This window comes from Adiantum capillus-veneris, chromosome 19 (genome assembly GCF_014529385.1).
Source record: "Adiantum capillus-veneris isolate H3 chromosome 19, ASM1452938v2, whole genome shotgun sequence".
Taxonomy (NCBI): domain Eukaryota; kingdom Viridiplantae; phylum Streptophyta; class Polypodiopsida; order Polypodiales; family Pteridaceae; genus Adiantum; species Adiantum capillus-veneris.
The window spans coordinates 71966486-71989414 of record NC_140949.1 but is presented as its reverse complement, the minus strand read 5'-3'; the positions used below and the strand labels follow the sequence as shown (position 1 = coordinate 71989414).

Below are 22929 nucleotides of genomic sequence, written 5' to 3'. Positions count from 1 at the left end.
CGAGTCACCTTGTTTCAGTGGCTGGTCGCACACAGAGCTACAGCAGTAGGGAGTTGGCTAGTGCATAGTGGTCTCTCAGCCGCATGTGTAGCTTGTGACCATTTGGTGGAGAGTCAACGTCACTGTCTTTGGGACTGTCCCTCGGCCCAACAGGTGTGGCTACGAGTTCTTCGGCTGATGCTTGCTGTAACAGACAGAATCAACCGTGACAGCACCAAATAACCACTTCAAAACAATTCACAGATCACAATAGATTTGCACTGGCCCGGCGGAGTTCCGTGCCTAGAGATATTGGCCCCAAAGACTGGCGCCTCTTTCGGTATTTCTTTTTATATTAATCAGATCAAAGTACAAGAGAGTGGCTAGGGTTTCACTCTCAGACTCTGCGTCCAGATGCTGTGAGAAGTGAGGCCCTCACCACTAATTTAAAGATTACAAGGGATGCCCAAAAGCAGAGCCCCAAAAGCTTCAAATCAAAAGCAATTGCTCTCTCTCTCTCTCTCTCTCTCTCTCACAGAGAGTCAAAACTTGAAAGCAAAATCATTCTCTCTCTCTTTCCCATTAGGTAGAGAAAAAGCAAAATTTGCGTTGCTCATCTTTTAGATTTTTTTTTTCAACCTCAGCAATTTCCGGAAATTAGTGTTTTTGGCAGAAATTAGGGTTTTTGCTGTTCGTCACGTCATCACTTTGTGACATACCCCCCTCTTGAAAGCATTGTAATTGACCGTGATTACGCCTGCAAAACCAACAAAAGCCATAAACCGTCTTAGCAGACACCTACTGTTAGTACCTACGTACTAGGAACACACATCTAGCACATGTACAAAATCGACAGTCGCATCACACGACATCACAGGACATCACCGGATATCACAGGACATCACATGACATTCAACATTCATTCGGATCTTAGACCATGATTTATCGGCAATGTAGCTAGCAATCACATCTAGGTCCAATCGAGACCTCATCGATGTCCGATTGACTAACCCCTATTGCAACCATGTCTATTCGAGATCAATCAGACCAAAATGCTGCAGTCATTTCGTCTATCAGTTCCTGCACTCACAAGAAGTCAAGAACAAATCAGTATCATTATCAGGAATTCCATTTCATAAAGTTATACAACAGAATACTGTCAGCTCTTAGTATCCCTGAAGCTCAAAGAGACATCAATGACTCTAGTATCTAGATCAAGGCATCTGTTGACAAAGGAGTGGAGTGACTCCCCTCTTGTGCATCCCACTGCACTAGATCTCCGACCAAGCTGAATTCTGGGTTCCATTCCGAGAAGACTATGCTAAACCAAAAGCATCGAGGTAAAGTTTCACAATCTGAGGAGTATTTGCTAGGTCCTCCTCCTCCATCCACTTCGCATCAAGTGCAGGATAATTCTTGAACTTAACCAAGAACCGCCTTCAGACTTTACCCTTATTCTTTGTATCCTTATGTGGCAAAATCTGTTCAGGAACAAGGACCTCCTCGTTTTCTTCCACTTCGGGTTGCTCATCAGGCTCCCCATCATCAAGCACATCACCTTTAAAAGGTTTCAAGAGACTCACATGAAATGCGTTGTGAATCCTCCAAGTATCTCGCAGTTTCAATCGAAAGGAGACATCATTCATCTCTTCAGTAATTTGGAAAGGGCCGTAGTATCGCATACTAAGCTTTGGAAAAAGCCTCTCCTTTCCCTTTTTCTTTCGTAGGCGTGCCTTCTCAAAACGTAAGAGCACCCAATCATCCTCCTTCAATTTCATGTCGCGACGATGGCGATCCGCTGCCTTTTTCTGTCGTTCTTGAGACTTCTGCAAAGTCTCGCGAACCTTGGCAAAAGCCGTATCCAGATCTCGCGTATATTTATCCGCTTCAAAGATCTTATCTTTCGTGCTCAGGAAGGGTGGAACCTTCGCAGCACCTTCAACAATCTCAGATGGTGCCTTCCCCGTCGACGAGTGTATCGTGTTATTGTAGGCAAATTCCACCAAAGGTAAATATCTTTCCCATTGAGTCTTTTGATCTGAGATATAAGACTTCAATAAATCTAGAACCACTGAATTGGCAATCTCGGATTGCCCGTCAGTCTGCGGGTAAAACGATGATGAGAATTGCAACCGCGTGCCGGTGTTCTCCCAAATTGCCTTCCAAAACAAACTTGTAAATCTGGGGTCTCTGTCGGAGACAATGGTCTCAGGCATGCCATGTAATCTGAAAATCTGGGCCACAAACAGTCTCGCTAAGTGATCCGGCTTGATTGTTTTCTTCACTGGAATGAAATGAGCCTGTTTGCTAAATCTATCAATAACAATCCAGATACCATCGTGACCACTCTGTGTTCTCGGGAGATAAAAAATGAAATCCATCGTTATACTTTCCCAGGGGCGGGTGGGTATGGGTAAAGGCTGTAACAATCCCTGTGCCTTATGCCTGTCAAACTTGACCTTCTGGCATACCAAGCAACTGCGCACAAACTCTTCCGCATCCTTTTTGAGTTTCGGCCAAAAGAAGTATCTCTCGACCCCTTTCATGGTGGTAGCAATGCCGCGGTGACCCGTAAAAGGTGGACAGTGGCATTCAGTCATAACCTTTTCCCTCAACGGCTGTGTAACCCACAACATAGTCTTTTTCCTCAAGTAGCCTTCCCGAAGGGAGTATCCAGCTACCGTCTCCCCATCGCGTATCTGTGTGAAAATATTTGCAAAATCTGTGTCTGTGGCATATTGATCGACCATATCCTCGAAGCTCCTATGATGTATCGCGGAAATAGCCAGAACCAACGGTTTCCGAGACAAAGCATCTGCCACCACATTCTTCTGTCCCTGCACATGGACAATCTGGAAGTGGAACTGTGACAAGATGTTCGCCCACCGCATCTGCTTTTACGAAAGTTGCTTCTGTGACAAGAAGTAGCGCAAACTCTAATGGTGTGTAAAGACAGTGAAATCCGCTCCAAGTAGGTAATGCCGCCACTGAGTAAGAGCATGGATAACCGCCAAAAGCTCTTTCTCATAAATCTGTGCTGTCATCTCCAGCCTAGAGAACAAACGACTCTCGTAAGCTATGACATGGCCTTCTTGCATCAAGACCGCACCCAGACTACGACCACAAGCATCACAATATACTTCGAATGACTTCTGCAAGTCCGACAAAGTCAAAATAGGTCCCGTAGTCAATTTCTCTTTCAAAGTCTGAAAGGCAGTCACCTTTGTGGGTCCCCACGAAAAAGGTACTCCTTTCTGTGTCAAGATATGTAAAGGGGAAGCAACCTCTGCAAACTTTTGTATGAACCGCCTGTAGTAGGAACATAGTCCCAAGAAGCTTCTAACTTCATGGACATTCCTCAAGTCGGGCCAATCACGGATATTCTCTATCTTGGCCGGATCCATTTGCACTCCTGCTGCTGACACAATGTGTCCCAAAAAGTGCATCTCTGGTAGGAAAAATTCACTTTTCTTTGCATTAATCACTAACGTGTGATCTTGTAATGCTTGAAAGACCTGAAGCAGATGATCTCTGTGTTATGCCTCATTCTTGGAGAAAACAATGATGTCGTCAAAGAAAGTGCCAACAAATAGCCTGTACTCTCGGAAAATCCTATCCATCATCCGGTTAAATGTCGCAGGAGCATTGGTTAAGCCAAAAGACATCACCAAAAACTCAAATAACCCAAAAGTTGTAGACGTCTCCCGGCGCTTTCCTGATCTTATGATATCCACTCTTCAAGTCAATCCTGCTAAAGCACGAGGATCCCTGTAACCTGTCGAGTATATCATCGATCCTAGGAATCGGAAATCTGTTCTTGATGGTGATTTTGTTGAGAGAGCTATAATTGATGCACATTCTCCAAGATCGGTCTTTCTTCAAATCCAACAACAGTGGAGAGCAATACGGTGAAGTACTATGCTGGACAAGACCCTTTTCCAAGAGGTCTTTCACTGGGTTCATAATCTTTTCATTCTGTACTCGGCTCACACGATAAGGTGGCCGGTTCGGTGGTGTGCTTCCAGGCATCGGATCAATGGTATGATCTTCAGGCCCTCTAAACAGCAATCGGCATGAGTGTGGAGAAAAATCTTGGCGTTCTTTTGATCAAGTCAAAACAGATTCAACCTTTATCCATCGTTCAGTTCTCTCGCAAAAAAGTGAGTAAGAAACTGAAGTTCATTAAGTACAATCTCTAAGCCCTTCATTTATCAAAGTCGCTTTCTCGGCCTGGTAGTGAACCATGGCGTAGTTCTTGTGGTACCGAGGGATCCTGAGTAGAACGTCACTCGCGTGCCCTGAACACCCCTGTCATTGCAAACGAAGTTTGCCAATGCTCGGTGTAATGGCAACATCCCATCCGGCTGCGAGTCGAACTACCTCCGCCTGTGGCGTCAGTCAGTCTGGCGTAATTCCAAATCGAGCTGCCAATTCCAAGTGAAAAGAAGTTGGCCTTGGCTCCTTCAAAAGAGCTTCCTGGTCCTTCACTTTGCCCCAAAAGCGGCAAAGTTTGTACTTCCATTCATTAGATTCGGTGCAGGTCCAACGCCATGTGGTACTAGTTCTGGTTTTCTATCTGCCTTTTCTGCCACGTTCCTTAGCTGCTCTCGAACTCTTAGGCCCGTCGTCGTCTTTATCATTCTGTTCTTTCTGTGCCTTTTTAGGGCACTTCGCGGAGATATGTCCCTGTTTCCCGCATCCAAAGCACTTCCCCTCTCTGATGAAGTGAGCTCTCTCCTCAGGAGTAAGCTTGGGTCGTGCATCCTTTTTCTCTGGGTTGCTCTTTTTCTTTCTACTTTCATTTCGAGAAGTCTGTTCGGCTCGTTGTGTCATGGCCTCATCTGTGGGGTAGGTCAGATTGCCAGAGTGAATGGCAAAGCCCCGCTTCGCATGACTCATAAACTCCTGAATAGAAGCTGACTTCTGTTCCAAGCAGTGATCTGGGATCTCTGTAGGTAGACCCAAGGTAAACCGCTCAATCTGTTCTCTGAACGAGATCTTCTTGAATGAAGAGGCGGGTAGAAAAGAGCTCCAGAATCTTTCACAATAAGCATTGATTGTGTCTTTCTTGGTCATCCGAAGATGGTTCCAAGCAGCTCGTACATCTCGTTCATATTCTTGCGTCAACCAAGAAGAAATAAAAAGCTTCTTAAATTTCAGCCATTTAACTGGCGCAGTCTTGTTTAAGAGAAGAGTGGACCACCAAGTACGAGCATTCCCCTTAAAGTAAGAGGCCTCCCGCAAAAGCAATGTCAAACCGCTGTATAAAAGACAAAGCCTTCGAAGCATCTGAGTATCCTGAGAAAGTATCAAACTTGATCGAGTGGCCACCTTCCTTAAACTTTCGGACTTTCTTGCTTTTATCTTCGAGAAAGTCGTACTGGTTGGCTTTATAAAAATTCTTCTTGTTCGCATAAAAGTTTCCGTCATCAGAATCTGAGCTGTCTGTAGACGAGTCCTCAGTAGAACTGTCAGTCTCTGGGCGAGATTTAGCCTTCTTTGCCTTTCTCTTGCCCTTTCCGAAGCGTTGCTTCTTGCTTCGCTTTTTACCTTTTCTGTCTTCTTCGCTCGAATCCGAGGAGCTAGAAGAACTGTCAGAAGAAGAAGAAGAAGAAGAAGAAGAAGAAGAACTCGGTACTCCTTTAAATCGAACACGCTTCTTTTGTTTCTTTGCCTTGTCAAATGTCGACTGACGACCCAAATATCCCAAGAAGTCAATGGGTTTCTTCTGGTTTTTGTCGTGCTTTTTTGGCTTTCTTTTGCGCGTCAAAAAGCTGAGCAATCCATGCATCAACCACCTCTTGTAATTCCTTCTTTGAATACTGTTTGTGATCAGAAAGTTTCTTGAGAGCGGGTTTCAGTGGTGGTGTAGTGGTTTTCTACCACTGTTCATGCACTTCCTGAAAAGAAGTCTCGCTCATATATTTTGCCAATTTCGGATCCTTCGCAAAACTGAGCATCATCTTTGTTGCATCGCCGATTAATTGACGACGCTCCATCTCTTGTCTCTCCGCCTGAGTAGGCCGAGGCGGGCCATACTCTCTGGCTGAATCTTCGTTGTGATCCCAGCCCTCATCTCCAGATGCAGAGGGAGTCGACTGATCCTTGCGTGAAGCCATAGGTGCCGCGGAAAAAAAAATTGGGGATCGGATTTCCCGTAGAAGAGAAATCGGCCGTGCTCTGATACCACCGTAACAGACTCGGACATTCCAAGTCAAGAATCAACCGCGACAGCACCAAATAACCACTTCAAAACAATTCACAGATCACAATAGATCTGCAGTGGCTCGACGGAGTTCCGTGCCTAGAGCCCCAAAGACTGGCGCCCCTATCGGTATTTCTTTTTATATTAATCAGATCAAAGTACAAGAGAGTGGCTAGGGTTTCACTCTCAGACTCTGCGTCCAGATGCTGTGAGAAGTGAGGCCCTCACCACTAATTTAAAGGTTACAAGGGATGCCTAAAAGCAGAGCCCCAAAAGCTTCAAATCAAAAGCAATTGCTCTCTCTCACTCACAGAGAGTCAAAACTTGAAAGCAAAAGCATTCTCTCTCTCTCTTTCCCATTAGGTAGAGAAAAAGCAAAATTTGCGTCGCTAATCTTTTAGATTTTTTTTTTCAGCCTCCGCGATTTCTGGGAATTAGGGTTTTTGGCAGAAATTAGGGTTTGCAGGAATTTTAGGGTTTCTGGCAGAAATTAGGTTTTCTGCTGTCCGCCACGTCATCACTTTGTGACACCTGCTCTCTCCACGGCTCGACAGTACACTTGGGGGGCAGCGGCTTGGTCCACCCTCACGGGCCCGGCACTTCAGTTTGAGCTATCTTCCACCAGCAGGATGATTGTGATGCAAGAGGGGCGACCTACACTCCAGCCTGCCACAAAGCTTACTCCACAGGAGTGGTGTAGTGAGAGCGAGGAGTGTTGGGAGCTCATTAGTGGCCTGACACTCTGGTTCATCTGGCGGGCCGGCTGTTTCCGCATCTTTGAGGCTTGCCCTGTGCCACCAGCAGCAGGGACTGTTCGTGACTTTTGGCTAGAGCTGATCCATACTATCAGAGGACAGCTTGAGGGACTACAGGGCAGCTCCGACCGCATGCGGGAGCGCCGCGAGGCTTTCCTTCGACTTTGGCGTCCTGGGCCTTTCTATACCATAGTCCAGGGTGTACTCCGATGGCATTACCGACCACCTGTGTGGCTCTTCCCTCCCCCTATCTCTTGATTTAGCCCCATTGTACATATACTGGTTTTTTCATTGGGAGAGTCTCCCACCATGGTTGTAGCCCTCTCTTGAAGAGGTGGTTGTAGCCCTATGGGCAAATTTATTAACTAATAGAAGGATCTTTTTCTCGAAAAAAAAAATGTCACCTATAGCGGTGGGACCACGAAGCACACATAGCAGCCTGGATAGAGTGTTTAGATCACACTTCGAATGCATAGTGCCTGAGGGTGGAGCTCATAGCTAAGCCCAAGAGGCCACACATAATGTAAGGAGGTTGTGGGCATCAACAAAGGCGTATACCTTGACACACCACGTCTTGTCATTCTTGGAGAGTGTAATGCCAAGGGTGAACTGGTTGAGTAGCGAGTCTTAGTTGTGCTCCTATGCGAGAGAGCTCTTGCTTCGGCATTCCTCATCATACTAGCTGTTCTGAGGCATGCTCCCAGAACGGCGTCTCTGCTGAGGCTGGGTGTGTGGGTATGCCTCTGTTGCTGCATCATGTAATGTCTGTGTCAGTATAGTAGTAAGCTACTCCAGAGGTCTAGGAGTCTGTAGATCCCACCTATGTATATAGAATCCGTCTCCCGTGTGAAGGTGTAGTGAGTAAGGGTTGCTACGCGTGGCCTGTGTGCTACACTGAACTGGAAAGAGATGGTGAATGACACAAGAGCATGATCCATTGCCACCCCAACAGGTCTCGGCCCAACTATGAGATCCTGGATACTAGAGACGAGGCTTGTCTGTGCCATGACATAATCCACTGCGTTAGCTCCATGTCTGAGTGGAAAGCACGTGAAACCTCCCGCAGCGGGAAATCTCTGTAGGCCATTCAAGATGACCAATCCATGTGCAATCCCCATGTCTTTCAAGTGGTGTCCATACTCAGTATGTTCCCCATCCTTCGATAGTCTGGATAGGCTGGTCTCTGCAACATCCAACTCTCTCAGCATCTCCTCTGAAGTATCATGAAATGTTGTCTGATGATTGGCAGTCCTAGCATTGAAGTCCTCTAGAATGATAATGTCATTATCTCTAGAGAACTCCCATATGTCATCATACAAAATAGAGAAGGGGGACTGTCCTCTGGGTGGTGCTCGGGGGAAAGTAGCAAATAGCAATGTAAAGATATCTGCTTGTCTCTGCTCTCAATCTCACCCACATGTACCTAGCTTGCTCATCCCTGTGGGCTATATGTATCAATGGCTGCAACTCCTCCCTGAATAACACTGCCACTCCTCTTGAGCCCAGCCCTCTGTGCTCTGAGCGTGTCTCCTGTCTACAGGCTGTCTCCCATCTGTATCCACTAATGTGAGGCATAGACTGCCTAGGGGCCCGATGTGTCTCATAGTAGAAGATGATGTCTCTCCCGGTAAAGCTCTCCTCAAAAGCACCCACATCAAGGCGCATAGATCCATTACAATTCTAGGTAGCAACTTTGAATGTGGTCCCATAGGCCTCACACCGTCATGTGGAGCGTCGCTTCAATATCACCAATCTTCCATCTCGGTAAAAAGCAATCTTACCTTTATTCCTTGCCGCTCTAATCTTTGGCATTACCTCCTGTATATGGGCGATCTGTGAGAGGGTAAGGTCATCCCTGAGAAAGATGCCCGTCTTCTTAAGAGTTGGTCTCTTCTTCAAAAAGTCCTTCGCTTCCATGGAGGGAAAACGAAGGATGAGTGCCCTTTCTTTCGAGGTTTCTCCCTTGCTTCCATTTTTCTTGTTGTCCACTCTCCAAGCTCTTCAGTGCATTGGCTCATGAACCCCCAAGCCATGAGTTCTTTTACCTCTTCGTCTACAATATCTTTGTCTTTAAGGCCACAAATTCTCACATGTAGAGAGCGTACGTCTTCTTTGCTCCTCTTCTAGTGTCAGGTTGATAATGGTGGGAAGGGGGGGGACCTTGTTTGGTTTGTATATCAGCATTTCTCAGCCTCATGTGCTTTCTGTTGAGTCTTTGTAATAACGTCCACCCACGAAGTCGTCATTTCTTTATGTTGCTCTTCCCCCTCTTTGATGGCCTGCACTTGCTCTTTGATTGTGTTGAGTTATTTTATTACAGAGGGTTGCAATTCTCCCTCTTCAAGCGTGTTTCATGATCGTGCCTCAGTGAGCTTCTTCTTGAGTGATGCAATCTCTTCGTCTTGGGCCGTCACACGATCTCCCATTGCAGTAATCTTGCTTTCTTGGGCCAAAACGCGATCTTCGAGCATTTTTATTGTCCCTAATAGGTTGCGGCTGATCTTGTTAATGGTTTTGGTCATTTCTTCTTTGCACTTTTGAACTACATCTTCTAAGGGGTCGGGCTTATCATTTTGCTTCCTCATGTTTGGTTGCTGTAAAAAATGAGAGGAATTTTGCAGCGGAAGGAGACCACATTACACGCACAAGTGCTTCCACATTATGCATACATTTTCTCCCACATTAAGCATACATGGCGTACATTTCTTGCAATTTCTGTAAATTACAAGAAATGTCCGCTTTCTGCAAATTCTGCAATTCCGGCTTTGTGCAAATTCTGCAATTCTTGCGAACTCTATCTCTGCAATTTTTGAGAAAAAAATGAAATTCGAATTTTACTGTCTGTCCCACCTGTGTGTGGGGGTTTTCGAGGGAAGGGGGGGGGGGGGGGGGGGGGGGGGGGGGGGGGGGGGGGGGGGGGGGGGGGGGACTGCAGGGGAGAACGCGAGGGGGACAAGGCTGGGGGGGGGAGGCAGCAGAGAGAGAGAGAGTGCAAGGGGGGGCTGCAAGGGAAGCGCGAGGGGGTGGGGCTGCAAACATAGAGCGAGGGGGCGGGACTGCAAAGGCAGCGCAAAGGGGTGGGACTAGAGAGAGAGAGAGAGAGAGAGAGAGAGAGAGAGAGAGAGAGAGAGAGAGAGAGAGAGAGAGAGAGAGAGATGAAATGAAATGTTATATTAACGTCTTCAAAAGGCCATAGTGACCTATGAGACCTGAAAGTTACAAAGTGGTGAATCTGATACAAAGTCAAAGTAACAAAATAACCTAACAACAGTACAAAACAAAGATATATACTATGGGGTCCTAAGTTGGTCGATGTGAGCCAAGAAAAAAACTAAGCCAAAAATGGGCGGCTTGTTGGGATAGCTGAATCACAAGAGATCTAGCATCGATCGTTGGCGAATCTCATCAATTTCCTCCATAGTTAGTAGTCTGACTGGCCGTCGTGCATGCCTGGCCAGTGTGCTCCGAATTTTCTGTCGTAGCCTCCGTCGATGCGGTGTAGTTCTTCGCAGTCGCGGGCGCCTGGATTTCCCTAGTTCAATCGCTCGGTCAATCAGTGTGCCTCTGGTGTGAGACGAGGGGGAGCTCTGCTGTGGGAGTAGCTTTTGCGGTTGTCCCATGTCTGCTCTGAAGAAGTCTGTGATCTGTCTTTGAGATTGGCTAGCCTCGCCATTCATCAGGCTATCTCTGTGTCTGCGCAGCTCGAGCAAGAACAAACCCAGACATCTCTGATCTTCGTATCCCATGACTCTTGAGAGTGGTCCAAAACCCTCTCTGAACAAGCAATGGAAGCGGCCTCGTATCTCGTAGTAGACGGGGCAGCGACATGTATAGTGTAGCTCTGTCTCAGGTTCCATGTTACACAAGGGGCATGTCCTGTCCTCTGCTGGTACTCCGCTGTATCTCCCAGTCTCAATCTGCAACTGGTGGGAAGATGTGCGTAAGTGGCCAATAGCACATCGTATCCCATGAGACAAGTGGGTATCCATGTATCTGCGTCTCGTCACAAAACCATCTTCCGTAAGCTGGAGAAGGTGGTCTCTGTAGAAAGCCATCTTCGTGCCCAATTCGTGTGTTGGTTGTATCCATGTCCTCTTGGTGTCTAGCTGGGTCAGGTCTTGGCGGATGAGCTTGGTGATCTCTGACTGTATAAGAGTGAGAGATGGTGCATCCAATGAGTAATGGAATGGTGGCAGCCTGTCTATGCTGAACCCATGTGCCTGAAACCATGATGTCATCTCCCCATACCAACATGTTGTATCTCCTTGTATGGCTAACTGTCGAGAGGATTCAAGTGCTATGCGAGCATATCTGTTTCTAGGAAGTTCCCATGTCTCAGCTGCTCTTCTGAGTGAGAATGCAGGTCCGCTAAAAACCACTCCAAGGTAAGTGTAAGCGTTTGTGTACTCCACAGTCTCCTGGCCGTATGTGAATGTAGGTGCTGACCTCCTGATCCACTGTGGGGTGGTATTAAACACCATAACCTTGGTTTTACCCAGGTTGACAGATAAACCACTTTCGTGGGCAAACGTATGCAAAGCATCCAATTGACGTTGCATTCCCTTTGGGGATTCGGAGATCAACACTATGTCATCAACATATAACAAAAGTGGAATCCATGTCCCTGCCAACTGAGCACCTTTATCCCCATCGTTGTCAATGTAGTCAGAAACCTCATCCACATACATGCCGAAAAGAGTAGGAGAGAGTGGGCAGCCCTGCTTCACCCCAATAGTGGAGTGAACCGGTGTAGAAAGTCCCTCCGGGGTGCGTACATGCCCTACTACTGATCTGTACAATGCCATGGTGCCCCAAATGAGTTCTGTGGGTACTCCCATTTCCTGTAATCTGCGCATAAGTCTAGCTCTGGGTACTGTGTCGAAAGCTTTGCGGAAGTCCACAAAGCTACAATAGATCCATCTCCCATGAGATCTGCCTTCCTCGATGATGGCCCTGAGTGTCAGGATATGGTCAAGAGTAGAGAAGCCTCTCCTGAATCCTGCCTACCCAGTTGCACGTGTTCCCTCCCTCTCTGCCCATCTACTCAGCTCTTGCTCAAGAATGGATGCATACAACCGTGCCAGTGTGTACCCAATCATAATAGTGCGATAATTCCTAGGCTCCATGGGGTCTCCTGATTTGAAGATAGGTACGATCGTAGATAGGCTCCAAGTGTCCTGTAGGCCCTCACACATGGCACGGTTAAACATAACTGCTAGAAGCTCTGCTAGTAGGTCTTTGGCATGCATGAAATGATCAGCGACTAGGCCATCATGATCATATGCTCTCCCAGTCTTCATCGTGTTAATTGCTTTCTTCACCATCTCAGCGGTGAAAAAGACACATGCGTGTGGGCATGGATCGAGGGGGTTGGGGAGGGGCGGCTATCCAGGTACTGTGTACAAAGATGATGCGTACTGACCCCAGGTCTCTAAGGAGGAAATAGCGGGGGGGGGGGGGACTGCTCATGAAAGAGCCGCCACGCCTCACGTGAGTCCTGACTCAAGAATAGCTGATATAGATCCTGCTCGAGTTGAGCCAAAAAAGCCCTCTTCTTCCGCCGCACCAGGCGTCGGAAGTCAATCTGTGAGTGACGTCCCCCAACAACACCTCCCTCTGAAGTCTGGCTCTAGTCTGGCGGCACTCCTCATCGTACCAGCTGTTCTGAGGCATGCTCCTTGATCTGCGGCTCTGCTCAGGCTTGGTGTGTGGGTATGCTTCTGCTGCTGCCTCATGTAATGTCTGTGTCAGTATAGTAGTTAGCTCCTCCAGAGGTCGCCCCAGGTCCTCAGTGCATAGGCGTCTGTAGATTCCGTCCATGTATACAGAATCCGTCTCCCGTGTGAATGTGTAGCGAGTGGGGGCTGCTACTCGTGGCCTGTGTGCTACACTGAACTGGAAGGATATGGTCATCGACACCAGAGCATGATCTCATCAATCTCTTTCATGGTCAGCAGTCTGATTGGGGTCGTGCATGTCGGGCCAAAGTGATCCGGATCCTCTAATGTAGCCTTGGTCGTTGCTGTGTAGTCTTCCGCATTCGTAGGCGTCTGGATCTCTCCAATTCAGTTGCTCGGTCGATCAGTGTGCCTTTGGTGTGAGGCAACAAGATCTGTTGTGGTAGTAGCTCCTCCAGGTGTCCAGTGTTTGCTCTAAAGAAGTCTGTGATGTGTCTCTTGGACTGGCTGACCTCTCCTCTCAGCAGGCTCTCTTTGTGTCTACGCAGCTCGAGCAGAAACAAACCCAGGCATCTCTGATCCTCGTATCTCATGACTTTGGAGAGTGGTCCAAAGCTGTCTCTGAACAAGCAGTGGAAGCGGCCTCGTATCTCGTAGTAGACGGGACAGTGGCATGTGTAGTGTAACTCTGTCTCAGGCTCCATGTCACACAGGGGGCATGTCTTGGCCTCTGTTGGTACTCTGTTGTTTCCAAGTCTCGATTCGTAGCTGGTGTGAAGATGTGCGTATCTGGCCAATAGCGCACCGTATCCCATGAGAAAAGTGGATGTCCATGTATCTGGGCCTCATCACAAAACCGTCCGCCGTAAGCTGGAGAAGATGTTCTCTGTAGAAAGCCATCTTCGTGCTCAACTCCTGTGTTGGCTGTATCCATGTCCTCTTGGGGTCTAGCTGAATCAGGTCGTGCAATCTGTCTATACGGAACCCATGCACCTGGAACCATGATGTCATCTCCCCATACCAACATGCACCTGGAACCATGATGTCATCTCCCCATGAGAGAGAGAGAGAGAATGAAATGAAGTGAAATGTTATATTAATGTCTTCAAAAGGCCAAAATGACCTATGAGACCAGAGCGTTACAATGTGGTGGATCTGATACAAAGTCAGAATAACAAAATGATGAAATATAAATACTATAAAATCCGAAGCTGGTAGGTGTGAACTAAGCAGCTAGTCGGGATAGCTAAACCACAAGTCACAAGAGATCCAACATTGGTCGTTGACGGATCTTATCAATCTCCTCCATGGTCAGCAGTCTGACTGGGCGTCATGCATGTTGGGCCAAAGTGATCCGGATCCTCTGATGTAGCCTCCGTCGATGTTGTGTAGTCTTCCGTAGTCGTGGGCGTCCGGATCTCCTCAATTTAGTCGCTCGGTCGATCAGTGTGCCTCTGGTGTGAGGCGACAAGGTCTGCTGTGGTAGTAGCTCCTCCGGGTGTCCAGTGTTCGCTCTAAAGAAGTCTGTGATGTGTCTCTGAGATTGGCTGGCCTCTCCTCTCAACAGGCTCTCTCTGTGTCTGCCCAGCTCCAGCAGAAACAAACCTAGGCATCTCTAATCCTCGTACCTCATGACTTTGGAGAGTGGTCCAAAGCCCTCTTTGAACAAGTAGTAGAAGTGGCCTCGTATCTCGTAGTAGACGAGGCAGTGGCATGTGTAGTGTAACTCTGTCTCGGGCTCCATGTCACAAGGGGGCATGTCCTGGCCTCTGCTGGTATTGTGCTGTATCTCCGAGTCTCGATCCGCAGTTGGTGTGAGGATGTGCGTATCTAGCCTATAGCACACCGTATCCCATGAGACAAGTGGGTGTCCATGTATCTGGGCCTCGTCACAAAACCGTCCGGCGTAAGCTGGAGAAGATGTTCTCTGTAGAAAGCCATCTTCGTGCCCAGCTCCTGTGTTGGCTATATCCATGTCCTCCTGGTGTCTAGCTGAGTCGGGTCCTGGTGGATGAGCCTGGTGATCTCGGACTGTGTAAGAGTCATGGAGGGTGCGTCCAGTGAGTACTGGAAGGGGGGCAATCTGTCTATATTGAACCCATCCGCTTGGAACCATGATGTCATCTCTCCATACCAACATGTTGTATCTCCCTGCATGGCTAACTGTCGAGAGGACTCAAGTGCAAGGCGAGCGTTGTAACGGACTTGGACACTCCAAGTCAAGAATCTACCGCGACACTACAAGAAATCACTTCAAACAGTTCACATTTCACAACTGATTCGACACTGGCCTAGTGGAGTTCCGTGCCTAGAGATATTGGCCCCAAAGACTGGCGCCCCTTTCGGTAACTCTTTTTGTATTAATCTGTTGCAAAGTACAAGTGAGTGGGAGGCTCTCACTCTCAGACTCTGCGTCCAGATGCTCTGCAGAGTGGGAGGCCTGCCCACTTATTTAAAGAGTTTACAAGGGATGCCAAAAGCAGAGCCCCAAAAGCTGAAAATCAAAAGCTCTTTTAAAAATTAAGGCACCTCCAATATTCCTCTCACAAGGCTTAGTGGTAAAATAAAGCAAAAGCTTTCTCTCTCTTGCAACTTGCGTGGCCAAAAGCAAGTTCAAAATTTTGCCCTGCTGCCGTAATTAGCGCCGCAAAAAGCAGGCGACCGTACAGCTTGCCACGTGGCTGCTTTTCCGAAAAATACGCCGTGTTTTCCTGGGCTGCCGTACAGCCATGCTTTTCAGCATTTTTCAGCCGAGCTCTCCGCGGGTATGCCAGCTGGGGGTCGGTCTGTATGTGCACTGGGCAGCCACGTCACCAGTTTGTGACAGGTGTATCTGTCTCTGGGGAGTTTCCACATGCGGTGTATGAAGGAGACAGATCTGGTTAGCGTCTCAACCACTAGTGGGGGGGCAGCTAGCTCTGCTCGGATAATGGCACGTGGTACTGAAGCTTTGGCTCTAATGAGACGCGAGATCATAGAGACCAGGGGCTTCTCCATGTCCCCCCATCCGTTAGTGCGACCTGTCCTCCTGTGATGATCCAATGAAGGCCCCCAGATCTCAGCTCCATAGAGCAATGCAGAAGCCACCAGTGTGTCAAAAGAGCCAGAGCTTCATCCTAGGCTCCTGAAACTGAACCTGTGAACACATCCTCTCCAATCTACCCAATGCCGAATGGGCTCCGGTCAATCTAGTCTCTGCTGCTTTCCTTAATGAGAATGCTGGTCCCACTAAAAACCACTCCAAGGTAAGTGTAAGCATCTGTATACTCCACTGTCTCCTGGCCGTATGTGAATGCGGGTGCTGACCTCCTCATCCAGTGTGGGGTGGTATTAAATACCATGATCTTGGTTTTACCAAGGGTGACAGACAGACCACTTTCATGGGCAAACCTATGCAAAGCATCCAAGTGACATTGCATCCCCTCCGGAGAGTCAGAGATCAACACAATATCATCAGCGTATAACAATAGCGGGATCCATGTCTCCGCCAGCGGTGCACCTCTATCCCCATCTCTCTCAATGTAGTCAGAAACCTCATCCACATACATACCAAATAGAGTAGGAGAGAGCGGGCAGCCCTGCTTCACCCCAATAGTGGAGTGAACCGGTGTAGATAGACCCTCTGAGGTGCGTACATGCCCTATTACTGATCTATACAATGCCATGATCCCCCAAATGAGCTTTGTGGGTTACGATCTCCTGTAATCTGCGCATCAGTCTAGCTCTGGGTACTGTGTCAAATGCTTTGCAGAAGTCCCACAAAGCTACAATAGATCCGTCTCTCATGGAATCTGCCCGCCTCGGTGATGGCCCTGAGTGTCAAGATATGGTCAAGAGTAGTCCTGAACCCTGCCTGCCCAGCTGCACGCATTCCCTCTCTCTCTGGAGTCTGCCCATCTACTCAACTGCTGCTCAAGAATGGATGCGTACAACCGTGCCAATGTGTGTCCAATCATGATAGTGCGATAATTCCCAGGCTCCATAGGGTCTCCTGATTTGAAAATAGGTACAATCGTAGATAGGCTCTAGGTGTCAGGCAAGCCCTCGCACATGGCACGGTTAAACATGAGTGCTAGAAGCTCTGCTAGTAGATCTCTAGCATGCATGAAATGCTCAGCCACCAAGCCATCATGATCATATGCTCTCCCAGTCCTCATCCTAGTCAATAGCCTTCTTCACCATCTCAGCGATGAAAAAAGCACGTGTGGGCATGGGTCGGGAAGAGGCGGCTGTCCAAAAACTGTGTACAAAGATGATGCGTACTGACCCCAAGTCTCTGTAGAGGTAATGGCGGGGGGGGGGGGGGGACACAGCTCATGAAAGAGCCGCCATGCCTCACGCGAGTCCTGACTCAAGAATAGCTGGTAGAGATCCTGCTCTAGTTGAGCCAAAAATGCCCTCTTTTTCCGCCGCACTAGTCGTCGGAAGTCAATCTGTGACTGTCTGTGAGTGGTCCCCCCCAAAAGCACTTCCCTCTGAAGTCTAGCTCTAGTTTGGCGGCACTCCTCATCATACCAGCTGTTTTGAGGCATGCTCCCAGAACGGCGTCTATGCTCTGGCTGGGTGTGTGGGTATGTCTCTGCTACTGCATCATGTGATGTTGCTTCATGGATCTTACACCCACTTCTCGTTTATCTCTTCCAGTTTTTTGAGAGTTGGTTCTCTTCTTTCTTACTACCTGATCGAATCAATGTGCTAGTTGTTCTAACTGCGTTTATGGCTGGGTGTGTGGGTATGCCTCTGCTGCTGCATCATGTAATGTTGCCTAATGGATCTTACACCCACTTCTCGTTTATCTCTTCCAGTTTTTTGAGAGTTGGTTCTCTTCTTTCTTACTATCTGATCGAGTCAATGTGCTAGTTGTTCTAACTGTGTTATTGGCGTTTCAGTATGTCAAGCGAGAGTTCGGGACGGGGGCTTTGAAGATAACACCTGGCCATGATCCAAATGACTACGAAATTGGGAAAAAATTTGGGCTGCCTATAATAAACATCATGAACAACGATGGAAGCATGAATGAAAATGCTGGGAATTACAGGTATCTTGCTCTATTGGTTAGTCTAGAATATATGTTTTTCTTGAAATGAATGCTTCAGTAACACAGATTGTACAGGTGGTGCTGAAGTGGTGTTTTGTTGTTTAGAGCCTTCTTGAACAAAAATTGAAATGATGGGAGATTGAGGCCAGTATGATTCCCTTTAAGTATGTGGTGAACCTGATCAAGCTATGAGTCGAGATTGGTTCTGTAAATGTTGAAGCAGCTAGATACCTGGATAGGCGTGCTTGTAGTCAATCAGTGCATGATTTCTTGGTGGCTACTTGCCATGGAGAAAGTAATTCTTGCCTCTTGGCATAGATGTTGTTTTGCAAAACAATTTAAATTGTGTGTGTTTTTTGGGCTATTTTTTAACGAAGGATGTTTTGGCCAAGAATTTACCAATGCTCGGCGCCTATTTCTTGTGTGAATCATGCGAGATTTTTGGAGACTATTCAGTTATTACACTTGTATCAAACTTGTGAAGCCTTTGTAATATGAAGCTCATCTATATTGACCATGATGGGGACATTATTTTTTTGAGAAGGCCATGGGCTTTAGGATAACATTTATCATGTTGGGAAATGAACCTTAGCTGTGTGTATCTTGAGATGACTAAATATTACCTCTCAAGGGGTCTTACGTTTCTGTGCTGTTTTGGTTGCTTACTTTGGACCTTGTATTTTTTTGCTATGATCAGTGGTCTTGATCGATTTGAGGCACGCAAGAAGCTTTGGGAAGACCTAGAAGCAGCAGGCCTTGCAATAAAAATAGAACCCTACACATTAAATGTGCCAAGGTCTCAGAGAGGTGGTGAGGTAATTAATACTTGGGCATGATGACTCCAGCCTCTGTTACCGATTAAACAGCTATGTTCGATCTTTTCAGATAGTGGAACCACTTGTCAGCATGCAGTGGTTTGTGAAAATTCAACCGTTGGCTAAAAAGGCATTGGAGGCAGTTGAAGAGGGACATTTAAAAATTATTCCTGAAAGATTTGAGAAGGTGCTTCTATCAAATACTCTACTTTGCTCATGTCATGGCACACTATACAGCTCTTGGTTGGTCATTGTCTCTTTATTACATGAAAAAAGTTAAAGTGGTGTGATTCTTGTGTGTGCCTTGTAAGCGTGTCATTAGCTGCTGCTCTCCTCTTACAGTAATAATTTGGATATTACTAGGCCCTATTGATGACATTTCATTGTTGCATGTAGCAGTCATTATAGTGCTTCAATTTTCATGTATAGGTAGGAATATATGTGATAGGGAATTCGAGTCTTGGGCCTTGACACATATGGTAAGCCAGCTATTTTGAGCTAAAATTACATGAAGTCAAGTTTAAGCTACCTGGGAGATACCAGCAGCTGTCCCGAGGCAGTTTTTGGTGAACGCAACTGCGCTTTATGAACTTGAAACCAGTCACATAGAGATTTATGTTTTTGGGAGTCATCTATTACCATCGTGATGTCAGGCTAAAATCACAAATTTTTCCAATCGGAAACATAGCAAATATCCCTGAATGATATGGGCTATCGATGATTTTCTCTAGGACTGAATACCTCAATAATCATAGCTCATTTTGGTTTTTGATGTCACTGGCAGTAGACTTACAATCACTGGCTTTCCAACATCAAAGATTGGTGCATTAGCAGGCAATTGTGGTGGGGACATCGCATTCCAGTATGGTATGTGAAAGGAATCAGGAATGATGAATATATTGTTGCAAGGACAGAGGAAGACGCTTACGTGCTTGCTCGTAAAAAATTTGGGGATGATTGTATTCTAGAGCAGGATCCTGATGTACTGGATACATGGTTTTCTAGGTCTGTTACTCGTGTTCTGTACACGATTGTTTTCAACAATCCAACAGGATTGTGACAAAGGGTTCAGTGTGCTTTATTAACATTCTAACAATGTGAGTGCAGTGGCTTGTGGCCCTTCAGCACGTTAGGATGGCCTGACACCACTCAAGCAGACTATGCTCGTTTTTATCCAACAGCAGTGATGGAGACAGGGTACACACTGTTCCTATTGGCATTGAGTGAACTAAATTCACAATTGTATCTCTGAACAACATTTGTAAATTTGCAGGCACGATATTCTGTTCTTTTGGGTTGCAAGAATGGTCATGATGGGTATCGAATTCACTGGAAAGCTGCCATTCTCAACAATATATCTTCACGGTCTTGTTCGTGATTCGCAGGTTTGGCATTTTCATAGCCCATTTTCCGAAGTGCCAGTTGCTGTATGCAAGTACATATAAATTATTTTCCCAAGTTGCTAAGAGTAGTATTGGATGCAGGGACGGAAAATGTCAAAGACACTTGGCAATGTCATTGACCCTCTGCAAAGCATAGCAGAGTATGGTACTGATGCACTCAGATTCACACTGGCAACAGGAACTACACCTGGCCAGGTGGGTCTTAAGCGCATTCCAAAGAGGGAAGCTTCTTCTTGCTTATGTAAGTAGTCAAAGGGATAGTTGTGTAAACAGCTTACTGGTATGAATGATGCTATTTTGCAGGATGTGAATTTGTCTCCAGAGAGATTAACTGCTAATAAGGGTTTTACGAACAAGCTTTGGAATGCTGGGAAATTTATTCATCAAAATTTGCCACCTCCTAGTGATGAATTAGCTTGCAGATCCTTATCGGAGTCAAGGGTGAGTGTGTTTGAGTTTACCACCATAGGCTTCTTTGGGGAGACAAAGAGAATGAGCAAACTGGGTGTGTGAATGCGTGCGTGCATGCATGCATTGCACATGTACCGGGTTTACACATTTGGTGATTCGTGTTGGTCTGGAGTTGGGCAGTCGTGGCATGTTGAGAATCATAAGGGGTGAAAGCTCCATATTTCTATTTTCAATCGCGCTTGTTATTGACTAAGAGATTATTTTGGGTGCAGTTTATTTCTCAAGATGATCTTCACAGACTTCCCCAAAGTGAGCAGTGGATTGTAAGAGCCTTTCCTTTTGGATAAGAAAAAAAAAAAGCCCTTGAAGGTGGAAATTTTCATACCTTACTATTTTATTTGATGCAGCTGTCAAAGCTTCATGCTTTGGTGGATGATGTGACTACAAACTACGAGAAGCTGTATTTGGGTGAGGCTGGTAGAGCCATTTATGATTTCTTCTGGAGTGATTTTGCAGACTGGTACTTAATGGCGTATATCCGATGTCTGTTTGTGTTCATGCTTAATTTTTTATTTAATGAGCCTGTTGTTACTGTCCATGTAGAATTTGTAAGTGTTGAACTGTTGGAAATTTTTGAGGAGGTACACAGCTTCAATGTGAATCAGAATGTAATCATGGGTCTATTGTTTTAGGTACATTGAAGCTAGTAAGACTCGTCTGTATCAACATGAATATGCCCCATCTGCGTCTATTGCTCAATCGGTGCTTTTGTACGTTTTTAATCATGTGCTAAGGTTACTGCATCCTTTTATGCCTTACGTGACGGAAGAACTGTGGCAGGTAAGCTCTTTCACTCTTTTTGTGTTTGATCTAATTTGTGTTTCTCTTCTACTCTCAACTGGAATTTCATCCCAGGGGCTTTTCAAAAATGAAGGAGCACTAATTGTGTCTCCATGGCCTACCTGCAATCTTCCCAAGAATCAAGAGGCTGTCCAAAATTTTGAAATCATGCAAATTTTGGTAGGACATGCGGCTTGATTGTACTATCCATTTTCAGGAAGTACAAGGTAATTGCTAAATCTTTATTGCCTATCAGATTCGAAGCATAAGGAATGCAAGGGCAGAATATTCCGTTGAACCAGGGAAAAGGATTACAGCTATCTTGGTCACAACAGGCGCTCTTCAATTATTTATAGAGGTTGATTCCGATATCTGATTCAGTGCAGCTGTTTCCACTTCTCCGTTTTATCACTATGTTAAGATTTTGTTTTAGATCTGTTTCAATGTATCATTCAATTTCTGGTGCTAAGCGCCTTAATTGCTTCTGTCACTGAATTGTATCATGGTTTTGGGCTTGATCGATGGAATGCAGTTCCTGTGTCATCCTGAACGTTTTTTATGTTGGCATCGCTGGTTTGGCAGGCAGAAAAGGCAATATTGTTCTCATTGGCAAAGCTCGATCCAAAAAGCTTTCAACTTTCAAGTGAAATTCCAGGTAGTGGTTTAGATGTTCTATGCTTCAGTCTTTGTACTTTTATGTGTTTGTGTGTGTACTGATCTTCTGACAAATGTATCGGATCAAATGAAGGGTTTAAAGCAATTAAATCTTGCTTGTGTTTTTATAGATGATGCAAACAAGGCAATACAGTTAGTGATATGTGAGGGCCTGGAAGTTTATCTACCCCTTTCTGAGATGGTGGATATTGAGAATGAGCTGCTGAGGTTGGGCAAGCAGGTCTCAAAAATGCAGTTGGAGTTTGATGGACTATCGAAGCGACTGTCTTCTAGCAACGTCAGTCTCCTTCTGCTTTTACTCTTTTTGACTTTTATAAGTTTTGTTTAAGGCCGGAGTTTGTGCATTGGTTGGCTTTCTTGATTGTTGCAGTTTGTAGAAAAGGCACCAGCTGCAGTAGTGCAAGAGACTCGGCAAAAGGCCGAGGAGTTGCAGGAGAAGCTCCTAATAATCAAGCAGAGAGTCACTCTTTTGGAGTCCATGGCAGTCGCCCCTGCCAGGTAAAAGGCTTGCAAATGTGGCGTTGCAACCAGGGCATTTCTATGTCAAGCCTCTTGTAAAAAGTGACGCAGAAATTTGGAGTTCACTACCAGTCTATCTATAGTGATGTATAGCAGTTCATACCAGCAAATATTGCTTAGATCTTCTCCCAACACAAGTGTACAGCATTCATTCTCACCAACAGTTTTGAGCACCCAACCTGTAGTATTGCAGAGATGCATTGATTTATACAAATCGATTGACAGACATTTACCTCAGAGGAAGAAGGTATCATGCTTTCATTATCATCTGTGGAAGCTGATTTTTGTAAGAGACCTTCATATAATCATAATGTGAGCTGTTTTAATTCCAGAAATGACAGTTCAGGTTCAAGTGGAGAAAAGTCTGCCCTTGTTAAACCTCATTATTATAATCACATTGTGGCAAGAGGGTCTGATGCTATATATAAAAGCTAATAGGCAATTCTGTTTGCATCTTTGAGCTGGATTCAAAGCTCGTTCCAAATACTTCCTTAGCTAAGAATATGAGTGCTGGACTGAATCGTCAGATATGACAGTTGTGCTCTTTGGTTGTTTTGTTAATCAGCCTTCTGAGCAAGATCCGGACAAAGTGAGGGTTTTTAGAGAGATGT

At 46.1% G+C, this 22929-nt stretch overlaps 1 protein-coding gene across 5 annotated transcripts in view; it reads left to right on the top strand.

The window, feature by feature from the left end:
* Window positions 1–22929, top strand: part of EMB2247 (protein EMBRYO DEFECTIVE 2247) — a 56479-nt gene extending 33550 nt beyond the window's left edge. For 2 of the 5 annotated variants that reach the window (XM_086490785.1, XM_086490786.1), the window contains exons 12-27: window positions 17507–17655; window positions 18353–18470; window positions 18541–18713; window positions 19305–19475; window positions 19578–19667; window positions 19744–19855; window positions 19955–20068; window positions 20177–20314; window positions 20557–20607; window positions 20692–20804; window positions 20977–21124; window positions 21200–21304; window positions 21381–21482; window positions 21707–21779; window positions 21910–22076; window positions 22170–22653. In XM_086490785.1, coding sequence (XP_086346911.1) covers window positions 17507–17655; window positions 18353–18470; window positions 18541–18713; window positions 19305–19475; window positions 19578–19667; window positions 19744–19855; window positions 19955–20068; window positions 20177–20314; window positions 20557–20607; window positions 20692–20804; window positions 20977–21124; window positions 21200–21304; window positions 21381–21482; window positions 21707–21779; window positions 21910–22076; window positions 22170–22301 — 1956 coding nt within the window. In that variant the 3' untranslated portion in view covers window positions 22302–22653. Of the gene's footprint in view, window positions 1–17506; window positions 17656–18352; window positions 18471–18540; window positions 18714–19257; window positions 19476–19577; window positions 19668–19743; window positions 19856–19954; window positions 20069–20176; window positions 20315–20556; window positions 20608–20691; window positions 20805–20976; window positions 21125–21199; window positions 21305–21380; window positions 21483–21706; window positions 21780–21909; window positions 22077–22169 lie in introns of all 5 variants that reach the window. The other 3 variants (XM_086490788.1, XM_086490787.1, XM_086490789.1) reach the window with 2 other exon arrangements.